Genomic DNA, 25,464 nt, shown 5'->3' on the forward strand with positions numbered 1-25,464 from the left:
GCCTCCCACATTGTTGGCTAGCTTCCTTGTTACCAAGCATACCGCTTACCTCCTGGCTGTCCTTCCAACCTTTTTCTTGTTCTGATCTCTGTCTGACTGGGTGCAAAATTTTTCATACCTTCATGGGGTCAAAGTGGATGGACATCTCATAAGTAACAATATATACAGACTCTAATTTTCCTAAGTTTGGCTATTTGTACAAGGACATTCTGAAATATTACCTAACTATATTTAAGCATAATTTTTAAAAGAAAAAAAAAGTTGCTGCTCTGAGTGGTATAGCTACTATTAAGCCCTCCTGTCAGTTTTCCTTTTTGGCCATGCTATGTGGCTTACAGGATCTTAATTCCCTGACCAGGGATCGAACCCATGCCCCTTGAATGCAAAGTGAGGAGCCCTAAATCACTGGACCACCAGGGAATTCCCCGGAAACTTTTAAAATAAGAAAATTAAACAAAAGAAAAATAAGTTTAGGAAAGCAAGACAGACTCACGAGTAAAGCACACAAACTGCATGGCACACACTTACAATCAAATGTCTGCAGTGAACTTTTGATGGTCGGGGACTTTACTTGCCTGATGCATTTTGGCCCAGAGAAGAGTTGGCATAAATTTCCACATGAATGAGCAGATGTGCCAAACAGGATGTATTATGAAAGGCTGAAACAAGAAGAGCTTGGACAATACACGGGGCCTCCAGGAAGGGATCTGTCTCATTAGAGGAACATGACTGCAGATCCCTCTTCAACCTCACGGTCACTTCCAACGAATTCTGAAAGGAAAATACTTCTGTACTTTTTATGGTGACTCAAAACGGCATCTATAAGAACACATAAGGTTAAGTAAGTTCAATCTGCCTCCATTCATTTTGCAAAAGGTAAACTGGACCCAAGGATGACATCATTCTGCTCAATTTTATCCTGTAAACCTACAGTAGTACACAAGCCCTGATTCCTAATCCTCAGCTGAACATACAAGCAAGCAAGTTGTGGCTGCTTGTGGTTTGGTCACTAAGTCGTGTCTGACTTTTGTGACTCCATGGACCATAGCCCGGCAGGATTCTCTGTCCACGGGATTCTCCAGGCAAGAATACTGCAGTGGGTTGCCACTTCCTTCTCTGGGGGATCTTCCCGACCCAGGGACTGAGCGCAGGTCTCCTGCATTGGCAGGTGGATTCTTTACCACTGAGCCACCTGGAAAGCCCTTTGGCTGTTTAGAGAAAGCTGAACACAGGTCTGATAAGAGGTATTTGTCTGGCACCTTTATTATCCTACCAGCAGAAGATTAAATACACACAAATAAAAGTCCATAGAACAGGCCCTGGTTCCTGGGGTGCAAGCAAAGTCTGTCTGTCTCTTTTATGTCCAGAGTTGATGTTTTGCAGATACTAGGCGCTCAATGAAATATCTATTAAGTGGAAAATATTTCATCTCTCCAGGCTTGAGTATCCTTACATATAAGCCCAGAGTTGGGTGAGACCAGCAATTCATGAAGCTCTTTTGAATCACAGGTTTATTTGATAATCTGACAGAAGATGGCAAGCCTCTCATCAGAAAAAAATGCACACACACATAACTTTATACTCAATTTTAGAGAGTTCACAGGATTTTTTTTTTTTTTTTTTTTTTGTCTGTGCCATGCAATTTGTGAGATCTTAGTTCCCCAACCTGGGAATGAAACTGGGCCCTTGGCAGTGACAGCATGCTGTTCTAACCACGGGACCACCAGGGAATTCCCTCACTTGAAACTCGTCCAAGAACCTCTGGGCTGGATGAGTGCCTACAGGATCAGATAGGCCACAGTTTCATGGTGGTTCCAAGCACTGAGTTCTATCTTGTCTGATTAAAAGAACATTGCAGGGGAAGTCCCCTGGCGGTCCAGTGGTTAGGACTCGGCGCTCTCACTGCCATGGTCCAAGTTCAATCAATCCCTGATCAGGGAACCAAGACCCTATAAGCTGCTGGGTGCAGGCCCAAAAAAAAAAAAAAAAAGAGAGGAAAAAAAACAACACTGCAGGAGCACCAGATGTAGGACTCCGCAGATGCTGCTGAAAAGGTTTCCACCTCTGGCCTTACCACAGTGGGGGTGACAGTCAAACTCCAGTCTCCTGTCTCGTTGTTCAGCTCGCCACAGGTGGGAACTGGCAATAAACCTACGGGAGAGATTAGAACGCAAGAGACTATTGCCCAGCCACCAAGGTGGTGCACTCTTGAGTCAGGTTTCCTAGGATGGAACACCTCTCCAAGCCTTGGACTGGACTCTTTACAAGCTGTGTGACTTTCGACCCGTGACAACCTCTCTGAACTTCAGTGTCTTCATTTGTTAAACGTCATTAAAAGACATTACTGTTCTTATTAGGAAAATGAGCTTATGTATTTAAGTACATGGGATAACTCAGTGAATGCTAACTCGCAATTTCAAGCTTTCTTTCACTCACCCTGTCTGTTGGTCCTCTGGTCCACAGCAGCCCCCATCCCGACTTTGCAGGGGACAGCGCCAAGGGCCTCAGAGGATGCCACCTGGCCAGGCTTCTTGGGCGGCCTGAAGCTGGCCCAACCTCTTCCCTCCCCACAGGAAAGGTCAGTCTCTTTACCCATCTCGTCCCGCAGCTGGGTCAGGGACACAGTCACATCCTCGGTACCTCCGACCAGGGACGCGCTGACCACAGGGCCGGACATGTGGATGACAGGAGGAATGAAAACTAGGGGGGAAGAAAGGGACAGGGAAGAGTTAATAGTTGCAGCACCCTTGCCTACGCTGAGTGGTGGCTTTCTTTGGCGGTGTCTTCCGCAGCTCTGGCGACAGTCCCAGATTTGGCCTCAAGACTCGTCCTCTCCCCCATCCCCGTCCTGCAGGCCCCTGCCCCGCCTTACACACCAAGGTCTCCCCTCAGCGGCCTCAAGACGCCCTGCAGAAGGAGGAACCCCAAAAACAGAGGAACCGGCGGCGGCAAACGCATGCCTGGGGGCTCGCCGGGCCTGCACAACAGGACTGCGCCGCCTTAGAGGACTGGAAGCGCGGGGACTCGGAAGCACTGCCCGTGCGGCCTTGCCGGCACCATCTTGTCAAGCGAACGCCTGGAGCTATGGCAACCACCAATCGGCCGCCGGTCTGACGAGAGGCGCACCGTGATTGGACCAACGCAGAGAGAGCCCGCCCTCAAGCCCAGCAACAGCAGCCTAGCCCCGCCTACAGGCCTTCGGTCCTTCTGGCTGCATTACTCCATGTAAAGGCTCGCGAAAAAGTAGCAGTCCGCGTTCAGTTTAAAACCCCGAGTTTCTCCAACTTGGAGTTAATTTAGTCAATCTGAAGTTAATGCAAATACGAGCCCGCAGCACTGGGTTCTAAACAAGAAGCTTAATAAACTTGATTTTTATGAGGATTTGGGGGAGGGACAAAAAGGGGGTGAAGCTACAGTGCTGTAATTGTTCTGTTGTGTTGTTTTTATTATTCTCCCAGTTTCTGAGAAGTTTTGTTTGTTTGTACCACACAGTAAGACAGTGAAGGACAAGGAAGCCTGGCGTGCTGCAGCCCGCGGGGTCGCAAAGTGTGGGACAGGAGTTAGCGACTGAACCACCACACAGAGCTCTCAGACCTCTGAAAGTAGGTCTTCTCAAACTACACACACGAAGTTTTCGCACCATTAGAACAGATGCAAAAGTACCAAAATTCTGCCTGGGAAGAAAAGTCATTTTTCTTATGTCAGTAGCCTCAAAGCATCATCGCAAGCGTTATCATAGCTCGGTGACTTAAAGGTACAGGCTCTGAGGTTGGACTGACTGGTTTGAATTTCACCTTCCTTCTATGTTAAGTCATCTCGGGAAAGTAAGTCGCTTAACCTCTCTAAGCTTGGGCTTCCTCAGCTTTAAAGGAGGTAATCAGTCTCTCCCAAACAGGGTTGTGTGAGAAGTGAGGCAACACACCTAATGAGCTTAGCCTAATGCCTGATGTACAGTAAGTACTCAATAAATGCTCACTCATTTTGTTAGCTAACAGATGAGTGGTAAACCAATTCACGGACAGAATCCATGTACGGTGTGTAAAAAATCTATTAAAAACCTCATACAAATCTATAATTGTATAGTATTTGTAACAATATTTTTATGTATAGTTCTGGCAAGATTTGAAATTAAAGTTCTTCAGAGTTGAATAAAAAATTGACATGTGATCAAATCCAGCGAAAAAGTACACAGCTGAAGACGAATGAGCATGAAATAAACAACCAGTAAGCTTCAACATTCAGAAAACTAAGATCATGGCATCTGGTCCCATCACTTCATGGCAAATAGATGGGGAAACAGTGGCTGACTTAATTTTTGGGGGCTCCAAAATCACTGCAGATGGTGATTGCAGCCATGAAATTAAAAGACGCTTACTCCTTGGAATGAAAGTTATGACCAACCTAGACAGCATATTAAAAAGCAGACATTACTTTGTCAACAAAGGTCCATCTAGTCAAGGCTATGGTTTTTCTAGTAGTCATGTATGGGTGTGAGTTGGACCATAAAGAAAGCTGAGCACAGAAGAACTGATGCTTTTGAACTGTGGTGTTGGAGAAGACTCTTGAGCCCCTTGGACTGCAAGGAGATCCAACCAGTCCATCCTAAAGGAAATCAGTTCATTGGATGTTCATTGGAAGGACTGATGTTGAAGCTGAAACTCCAATATTTTGGCCACCTAATGCAAAGAGCTGACTCATTTGAAAAGACCGTGATGTTGGGAAAGATTGAAGGCGGGAGGAGAAGGGGACGACAGAGGATGAGATGGTTAGGTGGCATCACTGACTCAATGGACATGAGTTTGGGTAAACTCCAGGAGTTGTTGATGGACAGGGAGGCCTGGCGTACTGCCATGGGGTCGCAGAGTCGGACACGACTGAGCGACTGAACTGAACTGAAGAAGAAATAACTCAGGGAAATATGAAAAGTTAAGTTATTTTATTATAAAAATTATACAAAATAAACCATAAGCACAACAGTTAAAATTTAAACAGAATTAAGCCAGTTCATAAAACATTTCAAATGAAAAAGTAGTAACAAAAACCTTATCAGCTTGTCTGAATTTAGTCATCTTTAGATATATGATGTTTTATTTCCTAGACTTAAAAATAGTGATCTCCATTACACTTAGGCTGTGAAATATTAAATATTATTTAAAAAGACATTCTTAAACTCAGAGATTAACAAATACTTGCAAAGTAACCACCAAAACCTTTGTTTATCTGTTAACAAAATTATAAATCCAGAATATAAAACCTACCTGAAATAATCTAACCAAATACCAAATTATTTAAGTATTTGAGACAGTTTTTTGAGATGGTATCAAGAGAAAATTAAAATCTTATTTATACACAACATTGTATACACATATAGGTTACTGTCAGTATACTTTCTAAAAACAAACCAAACTGGCCACCATTCTTGAAAACCCTTCCTACACTATGCTGGAATTTAAAAGGACTTTTAGTAACTTCAAGGTTACGTAGAAAAATAAGTTGTTTATTGTTGAAATTATAAATAATTTTTCTTTTTAATTAATACAAGTTTTCAGTATTAAGCCCAAAGCTTCCAGAGAACCATTCTCCAGTATTAATGCTTTTCCCCTCCTCTAAAAAAGGAATGAATTCCATGTGGGGCAATACTTAGCTGGAAAGCATTCCCCCGAAGACACTCACCTTGGGAACCCAGACTTTGGCTTTCACAAATAAGCTCTTCACACAACTGTTTTTGAACAAAAAGTTCCTTCCCGACTACTGCACTCACTTTCCATACTCATTTAAAATCAGATTTTAGAGATACTCAGTGACAAACTTTGATTTGAGTAATTGTCCAAACATGTACTGTCAGACAAAAGAATAAATATCTGGTCATATCTGGAGCTAAATCTCAATTGAGAAAATGAGGATTTTATTTGCATGAATACTGTCGAAGCTAAGTGTTGACTCAAGTAAGATGTTCTATCTTGATTAATGCCATTACTCCATAAATAGTCACTTTTCTCCAGAACTGGGTTCAAATGTCATGTTGTACATTTCACAGTAAGGACCCAGACTTGAGTAGGTTCTGACACTTTCCATCAGGCAGGATAGACTGTCTTTGACAAATGATCATCTCATTAAAAAAAAAAAAAAAGTCAAATTTGTGCTTTCTTCCCCCATTTCTGGGCAAAAACTAGCCAGAAAAGACTGGTATATTGCATAGAAAGGACTCCCTCAAATAAATCGGCCCCCCAGGACAGGATAAGGATGATGTTTCACAGTATTTCCTGTAAGAAAGCTCATTATCTTACACACATCTCTATTTTTTTCAGAGCCTCCCTAACAAAGATTCTGCCATATAATTTCTATAACCAGCTCTAAAGTGATGGGGAAAGTGATGGGGAAATTATTTTTATTATCATGAGGACATTTTCAGTTTCTTTTTCTTGGCCTTCAGTACAGGAGGCAGAGAAATCTTAAAGGCTGTCCTGAAATAATACACAGAAAAAAATAAAACACTTTTTAATGCTCTAAATCTCTGTAAAGTGGGAGCCAGCCACACAACCCCAAAGATACTTACTCGCATGTGGTACAGATTGGGCTGAAATTGCAGAATACTGTAAATTGAAACAAAAAAACCACACTAGGATGATTCAGAAGCAACACAGTCGAAGATATTTTCTGCAGACTCCCCTCCAACATAGAAAAACTGGGTATAAGGACTTCCCTGGCGGTCCAATGGTTAAGACTCCACTTCCACTGCAGGGGGCATGCATCCAACACCTGGTCAGTTAGCTAAGGTTCCACATGCCACACACTGCTCTCCGGCCCCCGCCAAAAAAAGACATAAAAAAGAAAAACTCAGTACACAAACTTACTTGACAAGCACACAGAACAGACGTAGCCGATTTCAATGAGATTTCGATGACAGAAGCAAGCAGCCCGGTAGTCAACATGAACTGGGGGTGGGAGGATTAACTGAGACCTCTGATCTTGATCAGGAAGAAAAACCCACTATATAAAACAAACAAACAAACAAAAATGAGCAAGAGATTTTTATTTAAAACATGGGGGAAAACAACCAGAAGCCAAGATACAGATATTAGATTTCAGCCAGTGAACACTGAGAATACTAAACTGGATTTCCCTTGAATGTCTGTTGAGAAATGTGTATTTTTCACTCCGCAATTACTGAGCACCTCCACACACAGGCACTGTGCTGTAAACAGCCATACAACCTTCTGCACAGAGCTTACAGGGTTCAAAGACTACTGGAAGCTGGAATTCCCTAGGTCACCCCTCTATTCCTTTCTTCCAGTTACTAGGCATCAGCCGTCTCATTCCCATTCATTCCCCAGGAAACAAGGGTCTTGACTGACTCAAGGCATTAGGTTCAGTGTTGACGTTTCCTTACCAGTAGATACTGCAGAAGGGAAGGCATCTGGGGCACCTTCAAGTACAGTCCCCCTGTGATGTCACAAGCCTGGAAGACACACAAAGGACTCACTGCCACGTGAGCACCAGCTTTTACAGACGGAGGTCATTCTCACCACCAACTCTTCAGGTGTACGACACAGCAAATTAAAAGGGCATCTCTTCCCATAGTGAGGGAAGATTAGAAACTTGCAGTCACCTCTCCAGATGTTCAAATAGCTTGTGTTTTCCCCTTGGTGCACACCCTTTCACCCTTAGAAGCCTGCAGTTATAAGACACTACATGCCCTTTTTCCTGTTTGTCTGCTGGTGGTACATTTTTATTCTTGCCATGTTTATTCACTCTCATCATATTTTTTAGTTAACAGTTTGAGATGTAATTCACACACTATAAAACCTATCCTTTTAACATCTAAGGTTTACTTATTTTTAGAATATTCACAGAACTGTGCAACTGTCACTGCTATCCAGTTGCAGAACATCTTCATCACCCCACATCCCCATTAACAGTCACTCTTCATCCCTCCTTTCCCCTGACAACCACCAATCTGCTTTCTGTCTCCATGGACTTGCCTATTCTGGACACTTTTCTTTGATCAATAGAATCAGGCAAGCTATGTCCTTTTATGACTGGCTTCTTTTACTTAGGATAATGTTTTCAAGGTACATTCATATTGTAGCATGTATCAGTACTTCATTCCTTTTTATGACCAAGTAATATTCCACCACATGGATAGATCACAGTTTTGTTTATCCATTCATCCGCTGATGGGCATTTGAGCTGTTTGCACTTCTGGGTTATTACGATTAGCACAGCTGTAAATATTCATGGACAGAATTTTGTGCAGACACATTTTAATTTTTCTTAATGTATGTGCTGCTGAAGCGAGCACTTCATTTTTCTTAAATAAATATCTAAGAATGGAATTGCAGACTCAACTGGTAATTCTATGTTTAACTTTCTGAGGAAGTTTCAGATTGTTATCCAAAGAGGCTGTACCACTTCACATTCCAATAAACACCATGTACCTACCATCAAGCTTAAGAAACAGGACAATTCTAGAACTTTTGAGGCTGGTGTACTTTCTGGTTGTATACCCCCTCCCCCACTCAATCCCCAGCAGTAACCTAAACTCAAAGTTTTCTATAATTTTATGCTTTTAACTGATCTTTCAGGAAATATTGTTCCTTGTGATCAAAAACCATTTATCAAAAGTTTAGTATTGTCTTCAGTCTTATTTCCACTTTTTGTTTTGTTTTGTTTTTCCTTTTTGGTTAAAGTAAAACTCATTTTCATGTTTTGATTAAAACAGTGCTGTCCAAGAGAAACATAATATGAGCAACATATGTAATTTTTAATTTTCCAGCCACATAAAACAGGAACAATGAAGAGGTAAAGTTTTAGCAGCATCTTTTAAATAACTCAATATATTCAAAGTGTTATCATTTTAACACGTAACCAGTATAAGAATCATTAACGAGATAGTACACATTCTGTTTTTCATTCTAAGTCTTTGAAATTCAGTCTGTATACTCACGTACTTCTCAATTCAGATCAGACTCATTTCAAGAGCTCAACAGTCATATAGCTACCATTAGAGACAGCACAGATCTGGAACCTATTTTTTATAAAATTCTCTGCTTAGTGATCTATTCTTCCATCTGTATGTATACAGTGATCATGCTGGTCACCTAACATTAACTTCGGGATGAAAGGATTTGAAGAGATTTTTCTTTTCCTATTTTTACTCTTTTTAAAAATACTTTTCTGTGCTGTTTGAATTCATTTTAATGTGTGAATTACAATACTTGTACAAAGTCAATCAAAGCATTATGTAGAATATAAATAAAAATTTCAAAGTAACCAGAGAGATACTGGTGCTCTAACCTGAAGCATCATAAGGGCTAATCCCTAAAGCTGTGTGAAGATGGTGGGTGAGAGGCATTTACCATAGGTGACAGAACACACCACGCTTTCATAACCACCACCAAGCATTCATTTAAAATATACCTGTTGGAGGAGTCCTGAATCAGAGTCTAACACGCAGGCATCAATCAAAATATTCTGAAATGGACATTTCAAAAAATATTAATAATGGAATAATTATTATTCCAGGAATAATGAAGACTACCTTATAGTGAGAACCTATTATATGCCAGATTCTATTCTTAAAACACCTCATTTAATATGCATGGTAACACTGAAAGATAAACATCTGATTTGCATTTTACACTGAAACACCCAGGCCTTGGCTGAGTGGTGGTCACAGAGCCAAGAGCAAACCACGCTGTCACCTCCAATCTGCCTGTCCTTAAAGTCCATGGCCTTTTCACTGTATCATGCTGCCACTCCAAGACGGAAAATATTGATTAATAGTGACTATAGCAGTATTTTAGGTTAATGTGACTATAGCAGCATTTTAGGTTAAAATGGAAGCTTGTTTTTTTTTTAAGTTTTTTGGCCATACCACCACAGCATGCAGGATCTTAGTCTCCTGACCAGGTATCAAATCCATACCCCATGCCATAGAAGCATGGAGCCCTAACCACTGGACCAGCAGGGATGTCCCAAAACCAAAGTGTTGTTTTTTTTTCAAACTGAAGTTTTAAGAAAGTTTTTTTTCAACATGTCAAAGAAGAAAATGTATTAATGATAACTCATCTGAACACCTGAGTTATCTGCAAAGTAAAAATATCAAATATTTATTATTGGTGTTTAGTTGCTAAGTTGTGTCCGACTCTTTTGTGATCCCATGGACTATAGCCCACCAGGTTCCTATGTCCGCAAGATTTCCCAGGCAAGAATACTGGAGTGGGTTGCCATTTCCTTCACCCGGGGATCTTCCTGACCCAGGGACTGAACCCGCACCTCTGCACTGGCAGGAGGGTTCTTTACCACTGAGCCACCTAAAACCTCCCTAAAGCAGAAAGACAACGAAATTGAGGCAACACATGCAGCAAACTGTTATAAAACTCAGGATTCTTGGCCTGAAGTCTACGGATGGGCTAAACAGGGTTGTAACTATATACATAGTTAAACCAAGCAACTATAAACAAAAGTGAGCTTGAGTGCATATTCTTCTGGGATCCACTAGATTCTCAAGGGTGCAGGACTCAAAACAGAAAAATGACTAGGACAAAACATGGATTCCAGATTCCCAATCCCTTAGTAAGTATTCAATAAGACTATTTCTTAAAACAGGCCATTCAAACAGTAAAATTAATTCCTTCATTATGAAACCAATATTCTTGGAAAAGAAGGCTCTCAATTCACCTGCTTCTGTGCTGCAAAGATGACATTCATGAAGTTCATATACTGCAATGCACTGTCTTCTGCAGCCTTAATCACCTAAAAATCATATGCATGTTAATACCTTTTGGTCACATTCTAATACTCTTACTCAAATGTCAACACAGTATACAACAAACTACAGTCAATATCATCTTTCTAATTTATCTTTGTAGTTATTAAAAATCTCCCCCAAATCCTATCATTCAAGAAATAATCATTGTTAATGGTTTCTAAAGAGCATCTATGTGAACATGTGTATACATTCACATCCAACAGAGACACAGACACACACACACCCAGGGTGATACCCTAGTATTCTGCAACCTGGTTTTTCAGTCCCCAATATCTGGGGGAAACAATCTTATGTCAATAAATATGAGTGTATATCATCCTTAATGCTGAGTTCCTAGATTTTGACTATTTAACCAATTACCTACAGAAGACATTTAAGCAGTTTCCACATCTCAGTTGTTTTTTTGTTTTCAAACCTCAATTTTAGACAAGGCTCTGATGAACACTCCCATCTACCCTTTGCACGACTGATTAGCTCCTAAGATAACCGGTGAGATTACTAAAGTGTCTGCACATTTCATTTTGATACATATTACCGACCTGCCTTCCAGAAAAGCTGTACTAATTTATCCTCTTATGGGCGACGCAAGAGAAGAACCACTAGCAGGGCTGCCGTATTTCCAAACGCTACCTGGTCATTTGAATTTCCTCTTCTGCAGACTGCTCATGTTTCCCACCTGTTCCTTCGGAGTCAACCCTGACTTTTAAAAATTAATTTACAAAAGCTCTTTTTTATTTTAGAAATAATACATTAATCCTATCATGTAGTTATGTTGAAAACCCTTTTTCCTAACAGATTTTTTCTTTTCCCATCCTTGTTTTGGAGTTTTTATTTTTTTTAGGTCTTAAGCTTTCTTTTAAAGTTTCACATCATGCTTAGCAAGATACTCACCAACTGAAGATGAGACACACATATTTCCTTCTGGCACTTTTACAACTCGAATTTTTACATTGACATGTTTGATCATTATTAGAATGTGCTTAGGAGTAAGCAGTGAGATCTAGCTCTGTGTTCCTCCCAACGGTGAACCAAGTGGCCCAGTATCTTTTACTGAATAATCCATTTCCTTCCCACACATTTGAAGTGTTTCATTTATCTTGTGTCAAACCCCACTATGTACCGATTATCTGTTTGCATACTACTGTACCAGAACCACACCGTTACTGTAGCTTTATAATGTGTTTGAATGCCTAAAGGAGTGCGAATAAAGAAGAACAAAGAGCACTGCTCTCCACCCAGTTCTACACGGGTTAACTGGGAGCCCACTGCACTGCAGCTGTCCTCCGACCGCGCGCCCTGAAAGGCGTCCAGGATGAAAGGCAGGATGAGGCACTCAGTGCTCTGGATAAACAGGCCCTTAGACAGTCAGATGGGTATCTCAGGAAGAATTTCAACAACCCCAGATTCTTGCCTCTTTGTATGCAAGAACTAAAAAAATAGAAAAGCACTAAAATTACTATCTTGAGATATTTGTTCTTTGTGATTAGCAGTCATCTTTTACCGAGATGTATGCTTAACTGTGTGAATTTCCTAGCCAAAAAAAAAAAAAAAAACCCACATAAACTGGTCTCTCCTCTACCTCTTTGGGACAGTTTCTTCACAGCTGAGTGGTTGTCTCCTGAGCTATAATGCTCAGTAAAACCCTGAATAAAACTTAAACTCAAAAAAAAAAAAAAAAAAAACCTTAAACTCACAACAGTAATGTTGTGTGTTTTTCTTTAAGTCGACTGGAGCAAGTGCCTACTTACTATTCTCTTTCAGAAAGCTCCTGGCTATTCCCACTGATTTATTCTTTTAGATAAACTCTTGACTTTCCTAAATCCCCACACTCTGCCAGGAAAAAAAAAAATCTTATTAATATTCTGAGATTGCACTAAACTTACCAGTTTAATCTTGGACAAACTGACATTCGAGAATAAAATATGGCTCTCCACAAACTAGGGGTTACCAGTGGGGGAGGGGGAAGAAGAGACGGGCAATAGAGCGGTAGAGATTTTAAGAGGTATAAACTATTACAGACAAAAAAGCTACAAGGATATATCACACAACATGGGAAGTATAGTCAATATTTTAATAACTATAAACAACTTTTAACAACTTTAAAAAAAACTGTGAATCTCTGTATTATATACCTGTAACTATATAATATTGTAGATCAACTATACGTCAATAAAAATAACTGAGAAAATTAAAAAAGAAGAAATATGGCTCTGTTTATTCAATAACTTTATGTCTCTCAGAATTTCAGTTTTTCATCATAATCAACTTTACACATTACTTGTTAATTAACTATGGAATCTTAATATTTATTGCTTCTATTATAAATGGGTCTTATTTCTCAGCCTGTTTTCTAACTGGCTCTGGCTGGTATAAAAACATAGTACAGATTTCTTTTAATCTTACCAATATCCTTGATTTCATTTCCTGATTATCTATAAAGAGATAAAAACAGATTACATTACAGCTGAATCTCACTGAACATATTATAAAGTTTTCTCACCAATTTAAAAACAGTCCCTCAAAGTTATAGTAGTAAAATAAGAATTGCAGTTTCATAGAAGACTGCAGGCTCTTACCTTTAACTTCCTTGTTCATTCTATGAATGTCTTATTTTCTTAGCATTAAGGAATTTAAAAATATTGTTTCAGAAAAAATAAATTCAAATCACAGTTAAATAAATTCAGCATCCACCTTCCTGAGAAAAAGGAAAAGCTCCATGACTCACAATAAACACACAAAAGAGATTGGAAGCTTCTAATTACTGACTTTGCAATCAAGTGGGCTTTGTAACCTAACCAAAACATGATTGTTCTCCCAGAAAATTAAAATTAATAGATTTGATTGTTCTACAGCTATCTATCATGTCCTAGATTTGAATATTGGCACAAGTAAATCAATACGCCAACCAAATGAGATGACGAATTTATAAACCATACACAGACAATCAGACACCCCCAATCACAGTCTGGGGACGGAGGGATTACTCAATACTGTACAAAACAAATTAAATTACTTAAGACTGAAAAAAAGGTCACACAAACATAGATTATCAACATGCTTATATAGGTGAGCAAAATAACTCATTCTCCTGGGGAGAACCAGCTGCTCATTTAATAAGCCCCAGGGTCAGTAAATGGCTTTTATTTTTTTATTTTTATTTTTTTTTTTAGTAAATGGCTTTTAAAATCAAACAATGTTTCTAACATGAGAAAAGAAAAAAAGTTTTAATCTGTCTAATAATAACAGAAAAACACCCTGAAGAATAATTCGCTGTGAGCAAGACATACTGGGGAAAGGAGTTTTCTCATTCTTACAGCTTCTCCTAAAAACATATTAAAAACTTTTTTATTATCTACCGCTTTAGAAAACTCATGCCTTCCAGTAATGTGGGCATCCATGGTTCTAAGAAATATCACAAGTTGAGGTATCTTTATTAAAGGAAAAAACAAAACAAACTTCTGAATGATTACAACACCAAGGATATAGCAGGGGCTTCCCTGGTGGTCCAGTGGTTAAGAATCCACCTTGCAATGCAAGGGACACTGGTTCGATCCCTGATCTGGGAAGATCCCACATGCTGCAGGGCAACTGGGCCCGTGTGCCTCAACTAAGGAGCCCACGTGCTGCAACCACGGCAGCCTGCGCGCCCTAGAGCGCATGCTCCACGACGAGAGAGGCCACGGCAGCAAGAGGCCAGGGCACCCTAAGTACAGAGCAGCCCTGCTCGCCACAGCTAGAGAAAGCCCACAGGCAGCAACAAAGACCCAGCACAGCAAAGAGAAAATAAATAAATACATATTAAAAAAAAAAAACACCAAGGATACAGCAAAGAGCTTTGGCCAGGGATCCTGCCAGCAGAGTCTCTGTGTGTTGACCCTCTATGTCACCTGGAAATAACAAAAAACATTAGAAAGAGGATTTTTAGGTACTTTCTTGAACCAAAATCATTTTTAAACCAAAGCATTCATCTTCATGAAGGAAATCAGATAACATTTTCAAAACTGGGTTTATAAACACAGATAAGCAATTATTAAACATTTCCTCAATTTAAAATACCCTGGTGGTTGAGGGCTGAATGGGGAGGAATGAGGGGTGGTTGTTTAATGGGTATAAAGTTCAAGTTTGGGATGATGAAAAAGTTCTTGAAATGGATAGGGGTGATGTTTGCCCAACAATGTGAATGTACTTAATGCTACCGACCTGTACCCTGAAAAATGGTTAAAATGGTAAATTTTATGTTATAAAGATAAATACTAAAGAGTATCCTGGTGTTACTGGGGAAGGTTCTGGTTTCTCAATGATCTGAGTGGTACAAAAGTCTGTGTGTGACCGAGGGCAGCCTGCACAGAGATCCCTGGCTAGGCTCTGAGCCTCTCCTATCACCTCCTCCTTCCCACTGCCCCAGAAAAGCTGGACCAGTGAAAAGAGGACTGGAGCAACTCCCCTGGCTGTGGGAGGTAGGGACAGAGTTCACAGCTTATCTGGAGACTTGAGTGGAAAAAAAAAAAAATCACTCATAAAAATCAAAATTCTAAACATCCAGTTCAACAAGGTAGGAGTCCAGACTAACACCCTGTAGGAACTGGGCTTGCAACTGCTCCAGGACTGCTGATGCCCCACGGGGAGGTCAGACCGGGAAAGGTCTGGACCACTGAACTGAGAAGTTGGGCCTTTACGCTGGAGGCCAGTGGTTTCCAAAATGTGATTCGAGAACCCAGTGGAGGAACATCACCTGGGAACTCAAGAAAAATACAAATTCTTGGGTCCTCCCTGGTGCTGTGCTATGCTCAGTCCTGCCTGACTCTTTGAGACCCTATGGAGTGTAGCCCAACAGGCTCCTCTGACCATGGAATTCTTCAGGCAAGAATACTGGAGTGAGTTGCCATTTCATACTTCAGGGGACCTTCCTGACCCAGGGATTGAACCCGGGTCTCGGTCTCCTGCACTGGCAGACAGTTTCTTTACCGTGTGAGCCAGCAGGGAAATTCCTGGGCCCTCCCGAGACCCACTGAATCGGAAACCATGAAGTGGGGCCCAGTATTTCATGTTATTGGGGTGTAACTTACAGATCTCAAAATTTACTCTTTTTAAGTGCACAAGTCAATGATTTCCAGTAAGTTTCTAGAGTTGAAATCATCACCATGATCCAACTCTAGAACACTTTCATCACTCCAAAAGATCACTTAGGCCCATTCCCAGTCCCTTCCTGCCCACCACCCCCTCCCACCACCCCCAACTCCATGCAGTCCCAAGAGAAATCACTGATCCACTGTCTGTCTCTAGAGTTGCCTTTTCCCTACCGGTGATTTGGACAAAGGAGACAGTTTAAAACCACTGCCTGGAGGCAATAGAGAATTAGCAAAAGTCTTTGAGGCACGGAATACTAACTCTGATTTTTAGAATGATAACTCTAGAGAGCTGAGTGGAAGGACTTAAATGGGGAGAGACAGGAGTAAGAAGCTGTTATAATGATCCAGAGCAAAGGCTCTCAAGCGGGGCAACTGTGCCCCAAGAGGGTCATTTGGTTTGTACCTGCATGCGTGCTCAGTCATGTCCAACTCTTTTGAGACCCCACGGACCACAGCCCACCAGCTCCTCTGTCCATGGGATTTCCCAGGCAAGAATACTGGAGCAGGTTGCCATCTCCTTCTCCAGGGGATCTTCCTGACCCAGGTTTCGAACCCATGCCTCTTTCGTCTCTTGCATTACAAGGCAGATTCTTTAACAACTGTGCCACCTGGGAAGCCCCAGCTGGGGGATATTTTAGCATCCAGTTGGTTGAGGCCAGGGATGCTGCTAAGTAAGTATCCTCCAAAGGGCTTCCCTGGAGGCTAAGATGGTAAAGAATCCACCTGCAATGCCGAAGACCTGCATTCGATCCCTGGGTTGGGAAGATCCCCTGGAGAAGGGAATGGCAACCTGCTTCAGTATTCTTGCTTAGAGAATTCCATGAACAAGAGGAGCCTGGGGGGCCACAGTCCATGGAGGTGGAAGAGTGGAACACGACTGAGCAACTAACCCTTATCCTCCAAAGCACAGGAAACTCCCCATGACAAAGAACTACCCCCCCAAGATATCAGCGGTCCCAAGGTTGAGCTAGACGGCAGGTAATAAGGGGTCAGACTTTGGAGGTACTTCTGACAATAAATTAATAGGATTTCATAGATGATTAGATGTTGGTTTAGAAGAAAGCAGTCAAAATGAAAGCTTTTGGAAAAGCAGGTGGATGGGGGTGACAGAAATGGAAGTAGTGGTATAATTGAGGGGAAAGAAAATGAAACTGGTCTGGGACTTATTAATGAGACTGAGGGACACTTAAGTGGAGACATCTGCAGTTTGAAAGAAAGGATGGATTAGAGACAAAGATGGGGAAGGGTTCATACACAAATGATAATTAATGGGAAGCTTGGATGAGAACATACAGAGGAAGAAAAACACCGTGCAGAATTTTTTTAAAAAAAGTTTTTAAAGAAATAAAATGATAGACTTCCCTGATAGGAATCTGCCTGCCAATGCAGGGGACACTGATTCAGTCCCTGGTCTGCGAAGATTCCACATGCCTCAGGGCAACTAAGCCCGTGTGCCACAAGTACTGAAGCCCACGGGCCCTAGACCGCGTGTTCCGCAACAAGAGAAGCCACTACCACGAGAAGCCTGCTCACTGCAACGACAGAAAAGCCTGAGCGCAGAGACAAAGACCCAGCGCGGCTGAAAATAAGTAAATAAAATCAATATTTTTAAAAAATGAAGAAACAAGATGAAGGAAAAGTCAAAAATGGAAGAAAGAATGGTCTGAGAAAGAAAAAAAATGGGTCAAAACAGGCTATCCTCAAACACTAGAGTGTTTCAAGTGGAGGCTGGTGAACCGTGTCCATGCTACAGAGGTCAAGCAAGTATCACACAGGCTTTTGTGGGCATGATTTAAAAAAAAAAAGAGAGAGAGAAAATTAAGTAGATAATATCAAGAATCTCAGACTTTTGGACTCAAAACCTTAAGGACTTCCACATTCAACTCCATCTGCAAATAGCAATAATGGGAGGACAAAAAGCTGAAAGCAATTACTTTTGGTCATTAGATCTTTGATCTCTTCAGCGATAACTTCATTTGCTGCTGTCAACAACTCGTATTTTCCATCTTTACTTCCTGAGGGAGTAAATTCAGAAGAAGGGTTTCCTGGGTCTCCAAAGAAGTCTCCAAGTCTGCCGTTCTTTCCAGGGTATAAAAATCGACTGAAACAGAAAAAGAGACAAAAAACTCCCTAGTCACACAGAGACTCAGTGCCCATACTAAACATCAAAATAAAAGTCAGCAGAGATAAAAACCACACCAATTCCAGAATCTCAAGACTCCATCATAAACTCCAGTTTTACAAAATGTATAAAACAGCCAAATTGGAAAACATGGGTCTACCACCATGGGATGTTTTGATGATTCCACTGTTTTCTTAAAAACCGGGAAAAATAAAGAAGGTACTCAGTTACAGTCCCTTGAAACACTTTACAGTGGTTCTCACTCTCTAGATGACAACTGAAGAGAATTCCTACCAAATTCTAATTTGCTCCTTAGTTTATTATTTGAGGTATATTTATCTACCCCAGTAATATCTCATCTCAGGGTCCTTAAGCACTGAGCAGGAAGAGTAATCATAATGGTCATACCTTTCCTGAATGTGACTTGCTATCACTGCAAGTTTGTTGGAACGATTCATGAACAAATGAGAATTTCCCAGAACCATCACGGCATCAATGCATTTTGATAGAGTAAACTGTTGAAACACAGAAGAAAAAAGAATCTAAATCAGCTACCCAAAACCACTATGTCAGATAATTATTCATGCTAAAAATTTGCTCTGGAGTTCCCTTCTCCAAGGTCATAAGGAGAAACATTGGAAAGGTATAGTTTTCTAATTCTGAACAGCACAGACTTGCCCATTTCTGACTTGCTTAGAAAAACAACACACGGCAGGTCAAGTCTCATGGAAGAGAGCAAAACGAAGGAAGAGCGGCTATTGGGGGAGGAACTGGGCACGTGGGAGGAGATACGGTCATTTTTTATAAACATGATGATTGATTTGTGCTCCAGTTGACCTAAATAAAACTTAGTCAGTAGAATCAATCTTTACTAATACTAGTTATCGAGACTCGTCCTTTCTTTCTCCTCCTGTACAGAACCGTCTACCAGGTATAATTTCATCCTCTTCGATAATCAGAACTGTCAAATTTGAAATATAAACTTAAGAAAGACTAAAATTCCAACTGAGACAAGAAATCACATGCAAAGACATTCATTTTCACTGTTATTGTTTCAGCTGTTATACTGTTAATCAATACAACTTATTTGTTCATAAATAAATGTATTCATAGCAAAAATATGGATAATCAAATCTGAAAAAGAAACTATAGTTTTCTAGTTTTACTTATGAGACCACTTCCTCATCAGTACAATATTCCACAAATGTTTTTTGTATAACATTCAGGGAATAGTAAACATGTCACATCTTCTGTGATAAAATTACTAGCAAACTATTGCTACACATAGAATAGATAATATATATTGATTAAATTGGTAATTGTAAAATCTTTCAATTAATTCATTCACTAAATATGTTGAGAACCTATTATGTGCCATGTGAAGACCCTTTCTTTCATGGAATTTACATTCTGACAAGTATTAATGTTACTAAAGAAAGAAATACTTTAAGCAGAAAACAAAACAGATAAATTTTACTCATTCTATTTCTTTTTTTTTTACTCTATTTCTTAAAATATAAAACAAACCTATTAAAATTTCTACAAAACAAAAAACAACTAAACCAAAGTGAAAGGCAAATTACAAACTGGAAAAAAAAACTGCAACATATGAAAGACAATGGGTTAACCTTTTAACATAGAGTTCACAGCCCAGTTAGGAAAAAAAAGGAACACCCAAAGAAGAAAATGGGAAACTCCCCAAAAGAAAAATACAAAGGAGAAATACAAAGGGCTATGAAATATACTAAAAGAAGACTGAGAGAATTTTTGGTACATCATACTGGCAAAAGATAAAATAAGAAAACAGAGCATCTTGTGTTAGTACAAAAAAAAAAAAAAGGAATCCTCATATACCACTGATCAGAGTTCAAAATAATACTCTTCCTGGAGAGTATGATAATATGTAGTGATATGCTGGTCCAGCCACACCACAGAATTCTACTCAGCAATAACAAGAAATGAACTACTGATCCATATAGCAACATGGACAAATGTCAAAGTAACTACGCTGAGTAAAAACAACAGGCCAATAGACCAAACAAGAAAAAACCCAATAACAAAAAACCAACTATATACTGTTTGATTCCAGGTAAACACATACCTTAAAACGGCAAACTAATCTATAGTGATATTATGCAGATAAGTGGCTATCTCCAGGAGGGAATAGGGAGAGAGCTGGGTGAGAGAAATTCAAAGGACTATGAAGAAACTCTGGGAGTGATGGATTTGTGTGTTTTTGTTTTGTTTTGTTCTTTTGGATATGTTGATTGGCTTACAGGATCTTAGTTCCCCAAACAGGGACTAAAGCCAGGCCACAGCAATGAGAGCACTGAGTCCTAACCACTGGACCATCAGGGAACTCCCATGGATCTATATTTCATTATTTTGATTGTGGTGATAATTTCATGAATGCATACATACGTGAAAACATGAACACTTTCAATATGTGCTGCTCAGCGTATATCAACTTGATACAGTTATTTTATCAAGTACATAACTTGTTCTTAAAGGTGAGAACATGTCCAATTTAAGAATTAATTAAGAACATGTCCAATTTAAGAATTTAAAAATTGGACATAACATTTTTATATGAATTTCATCAAAGAAAATATACAGATAGCTAATAAGCTTACGACCAAGACTCTCCAACATCATTAGTCATTAGTGAAATGCAGATTAAAACCACAATGAGGTACTACCACCTACCCTAGAATGACTAAAATCAAAATGACAGGACACTGCCCTGGTGGCCCAGGGGTTAAGAATCCACCTGCCAATGCAGGGGGCACGGGTTCGATCCCTGGTCCAGGAAGATTCCGCATGCCGTAACTAAGCAAGTGAGCCACAACTACTGAGCCTGCAGGCTGCAGCTACTGAAGCCCATGCACCCTGAAGCTGGCATTCCGCAACAAGACAAGCCCACACACCACAGTGCCCTGGTTTCGCTCTTTGTACTGCAGTTACAGAAGATGTTACTACTGGGGGAAGCTGGGTCAGAGCACACAGACCCCTCTGTACCAGTGTTTATAATTTCCTGTGATTCCATAACTATTTCAAAGTAGAAAGTATTAAAAAAAAAAAAAAAGACTACATATTATATGGAATCAATATATGAAATGTCCAGAAAAAGCAACAGAGAGACAGAAACCAGATGAATGGTTGCCTACAACTGGTGGGGGGGCTTCCCAGGGGGCTCAGTGGGAAAGAATCCACCTGCCAATGCAGGAGATGTGGTTCAATCCCTGGGTCATGAAGATCCTCTGGAGAAAGAAATGGCAACTCACTCCAGCATTCTTGCCTGAGAAATCCCACAGACAGAGGAGCCTGGTGGGCTACTGTCCATGGGGTCGCAAAGAGTTGGGCATGACTTAGTGACTAAACAACAATAACAGCTAGGGCGTAGGAGCAGTGACTGACTGCAAACAAGCACGAGGGAACCTTCTGGAAATAGAAGTTTCCTAAAATGGAATTGTGGTAGTGGTGGTTATACAACTTTACTGTGATTTTTACTAAAAAACACTGAACTATACATTATAACAGGTGAATTTTACAGTATGAAATTATACCTTAATAAAAAAGCAACATACACTCAGTCAAATCAGAGCTATCCAAAAGCCTTCCCAAGCAGCCTTACCTGAGACTCCTTTAATGCTTGCTTTCCCCACCAAATAGGGTTGGTATCAACTATGATAACTAGAAGATTCAATTCATCTTCTGAAAATATTAACAAAAAAGAAATTAGCCTCATAAAAGTGAAACAAAGCTAACATTTCCAATTTGTAAATTAAATCCAAAGCAAGCACCACTACATGCCTTTCTATGTATATAAGCTACAACCATGAAAGTAACACAAGATCAAGTTCTTTTAAAGACTTAAAGCTCTGGAGGCCCTTAGTGAGCTCTTGCTTGCCTTCTGCACATTTACACCTCTCATGCACTGAAAGAGTAGCCTTCAACCTTTTTGGCACCAGGGATGGGTTTCATGGAAGACAATTTTTTCCACAGGTTGTGTGTGTTTGTGTGGGGTGATGGTTCATTCCAGGATGACTCAAGAGCACTACATTTACTGTTCACTTTATTTCTATTATTGTTACATTAGCTATACCTCAGATCGTCAGGCATTAGCTCCCAGAGGTTGGGGACCCCTGCAGTAGACTATGAACACTGTGTGGTGGGATTTTTGTCTCTTTTATCACTGCTTGTCCTCTGATCTGAACACAATGCCTAGCATGGGGTGGATGCTCAATAAATATTTTATGAACCCAAAGATAAATGCATTACAGATGTCTGGTCAAGGACAGAAGGCACTGATGAACCAGTACTGAGAATCATTAGTAGAATTTCAGGCATGGGGTAGGGGTGGGTAGGGAGAGATTTAAAGGGAGACACAGAATCAATTTGGCTCCAGGTCCATCAAATCACCTTCCAGCAAGGCCAATTATAATTAGTAAACAATCTTTAAAAGGTAAAAACTAGGGTGAAAAGCAATGGTTGTGTAAAGATTTTATTGTGAAAAAAATTAGGCTACTTTTTACAAAGTGAAAGACACAACGAAACAGGCTAACTTAACACAGTAATCCATTCAACAAACATTTACACTAAAGTACCCGTGTTAGGTGTCAGGGATACTGGATCCAAGCCCTCAAGGAGCATATATTTTAACTGAGGTGACAGACATGTGAACCAGCAAGCACACATTGTTATGAAAAACCCAGCATGCTCATTTAATAGCAGAAAGCAGCAATGCCCTGCTTGCATACCCAAATCCTATTTACTCTCCAAGGTTCAAACCCAATGCTACCTCCTTATCTAAAAGTCCTCCCCAGATCTTCCAACAGGTCCTGGCTCCCCCATCTCAGGAGAGAGGAAATGTCAGTCTTTCTGTGTCAGTCCCAGCACATGTAATCCTATCATCCTGTCCCATTGCTGACAACTCAGAAAGGGACTTAATGCTATCTTTCACTTGTTGTTGTTGAGTCGCTAAGTTGTGTCCGACTTTTTTGTGACCCCCATGGACTGTAGGCTGCTAGGCTCCTCTGTCCATGAGATACTCCAGGCAAGAACACTGGAGTGGGTAGCCATTCCCTTCTCCAGGGGATCTTCCTGACCCAGAGATTGAACCTATGTCTCCTGCATTGGCAGGCAGATTCTTTACCAATGAGACACCAGGGAAGCTATCTTTCACTAATTATAAGATGTACTCCCTACTTTTTCTTTCTTTTTTTTAATAGTTTTACAGTTTTCAGCAATTTGACAGTTGCTGAACTCAGGATGGTATCTTACCATTATGACTGATCACATTTTTCTCTTAGTGATATAGTAAATAAAATAAAAGCACATTTCATAATCATATTGCCTTAGATTAGGTGAAATACGGTATTCCTATTTTGCAAGAGAAAGTAACTTGCTCTAAGTCACATGGCCTGCTAACAAGTAGCAAAGCTAACACCCAGCTCTGAAGACAGATCTGCTTGACTCTCAAGACTGTGGCTAAAAATGATACAGATAAACCTACCTGCAGGGCAAGAACAGAGACACAGACATAGAGAAGGGATATGCGGACACAGTTGGGGGGTACGAATTGGGAGATCAGGCCTGACATATGTGCACTACCACGTGTAAAACAGATAGCTAGTGGGAAGCTGCTGTCTAGACAGGGAGCTCAATCAGTGTTCTGTGATGACCTAGATGTGGGGCTGGCGGCAGGAGGGAGGGAGATCCACGAAGGAGGAGATACATGTACACATATAGCTGATTCACTTTATGCTGTTGTACAGCAGAAACTAACACAATATTGTAAAGCAATTATACTCCAACAAAAAAAACTGAAATAAAGACTGTGGCTTTTCAACACCTTATTGCCTCCTTCTGACCACCCACAGTGCGGTCCCTCTTCTGATGACAGTACTCATGACCTCATTTTACACTTAGCTATGCTTCTGATCTCTCTTCCCCACTCAGCCCTCTAAATTGTGGCCTTCTTAGACAATGAGGAATGTTATGTAAACCACAGAACAAAGTGTTTAGCACAGAAAGCCACTTAATAACTATCTCTCCCACAGGCCCTCACTCCTCTGCCCCAAAGCCTTTGACCTTTTATCTCCATCAGGTCCCACTCCCCAATCCTCAGAGCCATACATTCCTTGCTACTATCAAGCCTGAGAAAAATAAAGCATTGCCTGTCAGGAGAGGTGTGAATCCATACAAATAGAATGTCCCTGTGGATTTCCTTCTTTGGGTCTCTTATCTCCTCATCTGTAGACAGGGGCCATACCAGATCTGCCTCCCTCACAGAGTTGTGATATTAAAACAGATAAATGATGCATGGACAACTGTTACCGCCCCTGAAAGGATCTATTTCTATTCTTGCTCTCCACAGTCAATTTCCCACACAGCAGTCAAAGTAATCTTTTAAGATAGTAAATCAGGGAATTCCCTGGCCATCCAATGGTTAGGATTCAATGCTTCCATTGCAAGAGGACATGGGTTGGATCCCTGGTCAGGGAACTAAAATCTTGGGGGGGAAAAAAAATCGTAAATCAGTAATACTTCTTTTTTTTTTTTTTCTTTCAGTAATACTTCCTTATTAGGAGCCCTAAAACGGCTTGTATTACACTTAAAATAGAGATCCAGTCCCACAAGGGACCTGCACCTGGCTAGCTAGCTCTCTGATCTCATCCCTCTATCCCAACCTGCTCCCACCACCCTGGCCTCTTTTTTCCTCCCTTTAAGACACCAGGCTCTGCAACTGGTAGTTTAAAGTATGAACGAAAATCTCCACTCTCCTCAACCCGCAGGTGTCCCCTTTCCATCTTCCCATTGCAATGTAATGGCTCAACTTGTCACAAGGCCTTCACAGAACTTTTATAAAGCCACTCAAGTCTTAGTCTGAATATTACTAGTCTTCCCTGGACCCATATTGAAAGCAGCTCCTCCTGGATCATCCCCGAATAGCAATCGACATCATCATCACTTTATATTGCCGTCACAGCTCTTGTCACCCTTCGAAATTATTTTTATTCACTTGCCTGTCTGTCTCGCTCACTAGACTGTAACCTCCACTAGTCTTGTCGTGTTCTCTATGTATCTCCCAGGGCATGAAATAACGCCTGGCACACAAGAGGCGCTCCAAAAATATTTACTGAATGAATGAACGAATTTGCTACTCCTTTAAAGACCAAACAGGCTCCACCCAGCCCCCCCAAATACAGTCCATTTGGTAGGTCATCGCCGGGCAAAGTCTGCTTAGTCCCGGGGTCCGGCTCCCGCCGGCGCGGCCCTCACCGTCTGAGACCATGGCGACCAGAGTCCCTCGGCGAACGGCCACTTGCAAGCAAGCAGACCTGCCGGAGTGAACGAACCCCGACTTCCGGCGCCTCCGAGTGACGTAAGAGACGGCGTGGCTCAGGCCGCGCGCCTTACCCACAGCCCCGCCCCAA

The 25,464-nt window shown here is 40.9% G+C and overlaps 2 protein-coding genes across 8 annotated transcripts in view; both read right to left on the reverse strand.

Annotated features, from left to right (window-relative positions):
- TCTN2 (tectonic family member 2) overlaps positions 1-3,077 on the reverse strand; it is a 30,123-nt gene extending 27,046 nt beyond the window's left edge. Inside the window, exons 1-5 of one of the 3 annotated variants that reach the window (XM_020901332.2) lie at positions 2,877-3,077; positions 2,593-2,700; positions 2,075-2,151; positions 576-771; positions 50-118 (exon numbers count right to left, since the gene is read on the reverse strand). In XM_020901332.2, the coding sequence (XP_020756991.2) occupies positions 50-118; positions 576-771; positions 2,075-2,151; positions 2,593-2,700; positions 2,877-2,958 (532 nt within the window). In that variant the 5' untranslated portion in view covers positions 2,959-3,077. The other 2 variants (XM_020901333.2, XM_070475133.1) reach the window with 2 other exon arrangements.
- A 1,844-nt stretch (positions 3,078-4,921) lies between these two features.
- Positions 4,922-25,394, reverse strand: GTF2H3 (general transcription factor IIH subunit 3). Of its 5 annotated transcripts, none has more exons than XM_020901334.2 (13): positions 25,310-25,394; positions 21,660-21,739; positions 18,434-18,540; positions 17,838-18,004; positions 14,599-14,661; positions 13,351-13,380; positions 13,178-13,206; positions 10,684-10,758; positions 9,421-9,474; positions 7,391-7,459; positions 6,855-6,990; positions 6,557-6,593; positions 4,922-6,464 (listed from the first exon to the last, which is right to left on the reverse strand). In XM_020901334.2, the coding sequence occupies exons 1-13, from the start codon at positions 25,320-25,322 to the stop codon at positions 6,395-6,397; spliced, it is 930 nt and encodes a 309-aa protein (XP_020756993.1). In that variant the 5' UTR covers positions 25,323-25,394; the 3' UTR covers positions 4,922-6,394. The 5 variants fall into 5 exon arrangements, with proteins under 5 accessions (XP_020756993.1, XP_070331235.1, XP_020756994.1 ...); XM_070475134.1 differs by lacking the exon at positions 25,310-25,394 and adding an exon at positions 25,054-25,283; XM_020901335.2 differs by lacking the exon at positions 21,660-21,739 and having other exon boundaries at positions 25,310-25,392.
- Between the last annotated feature and the right edge of the window lie 70 nt (positions 25,395-25,464).

This window comes from Odocoileus virginianus, chromosome 12 (genome assembly GCF_023699985.2).
Source record: "Odocoileus virginianus isolate 20LAN1187 ecotype Illinois chromosome 12, Ovbor_1.2, whole genome shotgun sequence".
Classification (NCBI taxonomy): domain Eukaryota; kingdom Metazoa; phylum Chordata; class Mammalia; order Artiodactyla; family Cervidae; genus Odocoileus; species Odocoileus virginianus.

Coding starts and splice junctions, on each gene's coding strand:
- GTF2H3 (XM_020901334.2), bottom strand. Junction 14,662..17,837: donor CAAAGATCTAATGACCAAAA/GTAATTGCTTTC, acceptor TGTTATTTCCAG/GTGACATAGAGGGTCAACAC. Junction 9,475..10,683: donor TCTTTGCAGCACAGAAGCAG/GTGAATTGAGAG, acceptor TGTCCATTTCAG/AATATTTTGATTGATGCCTG.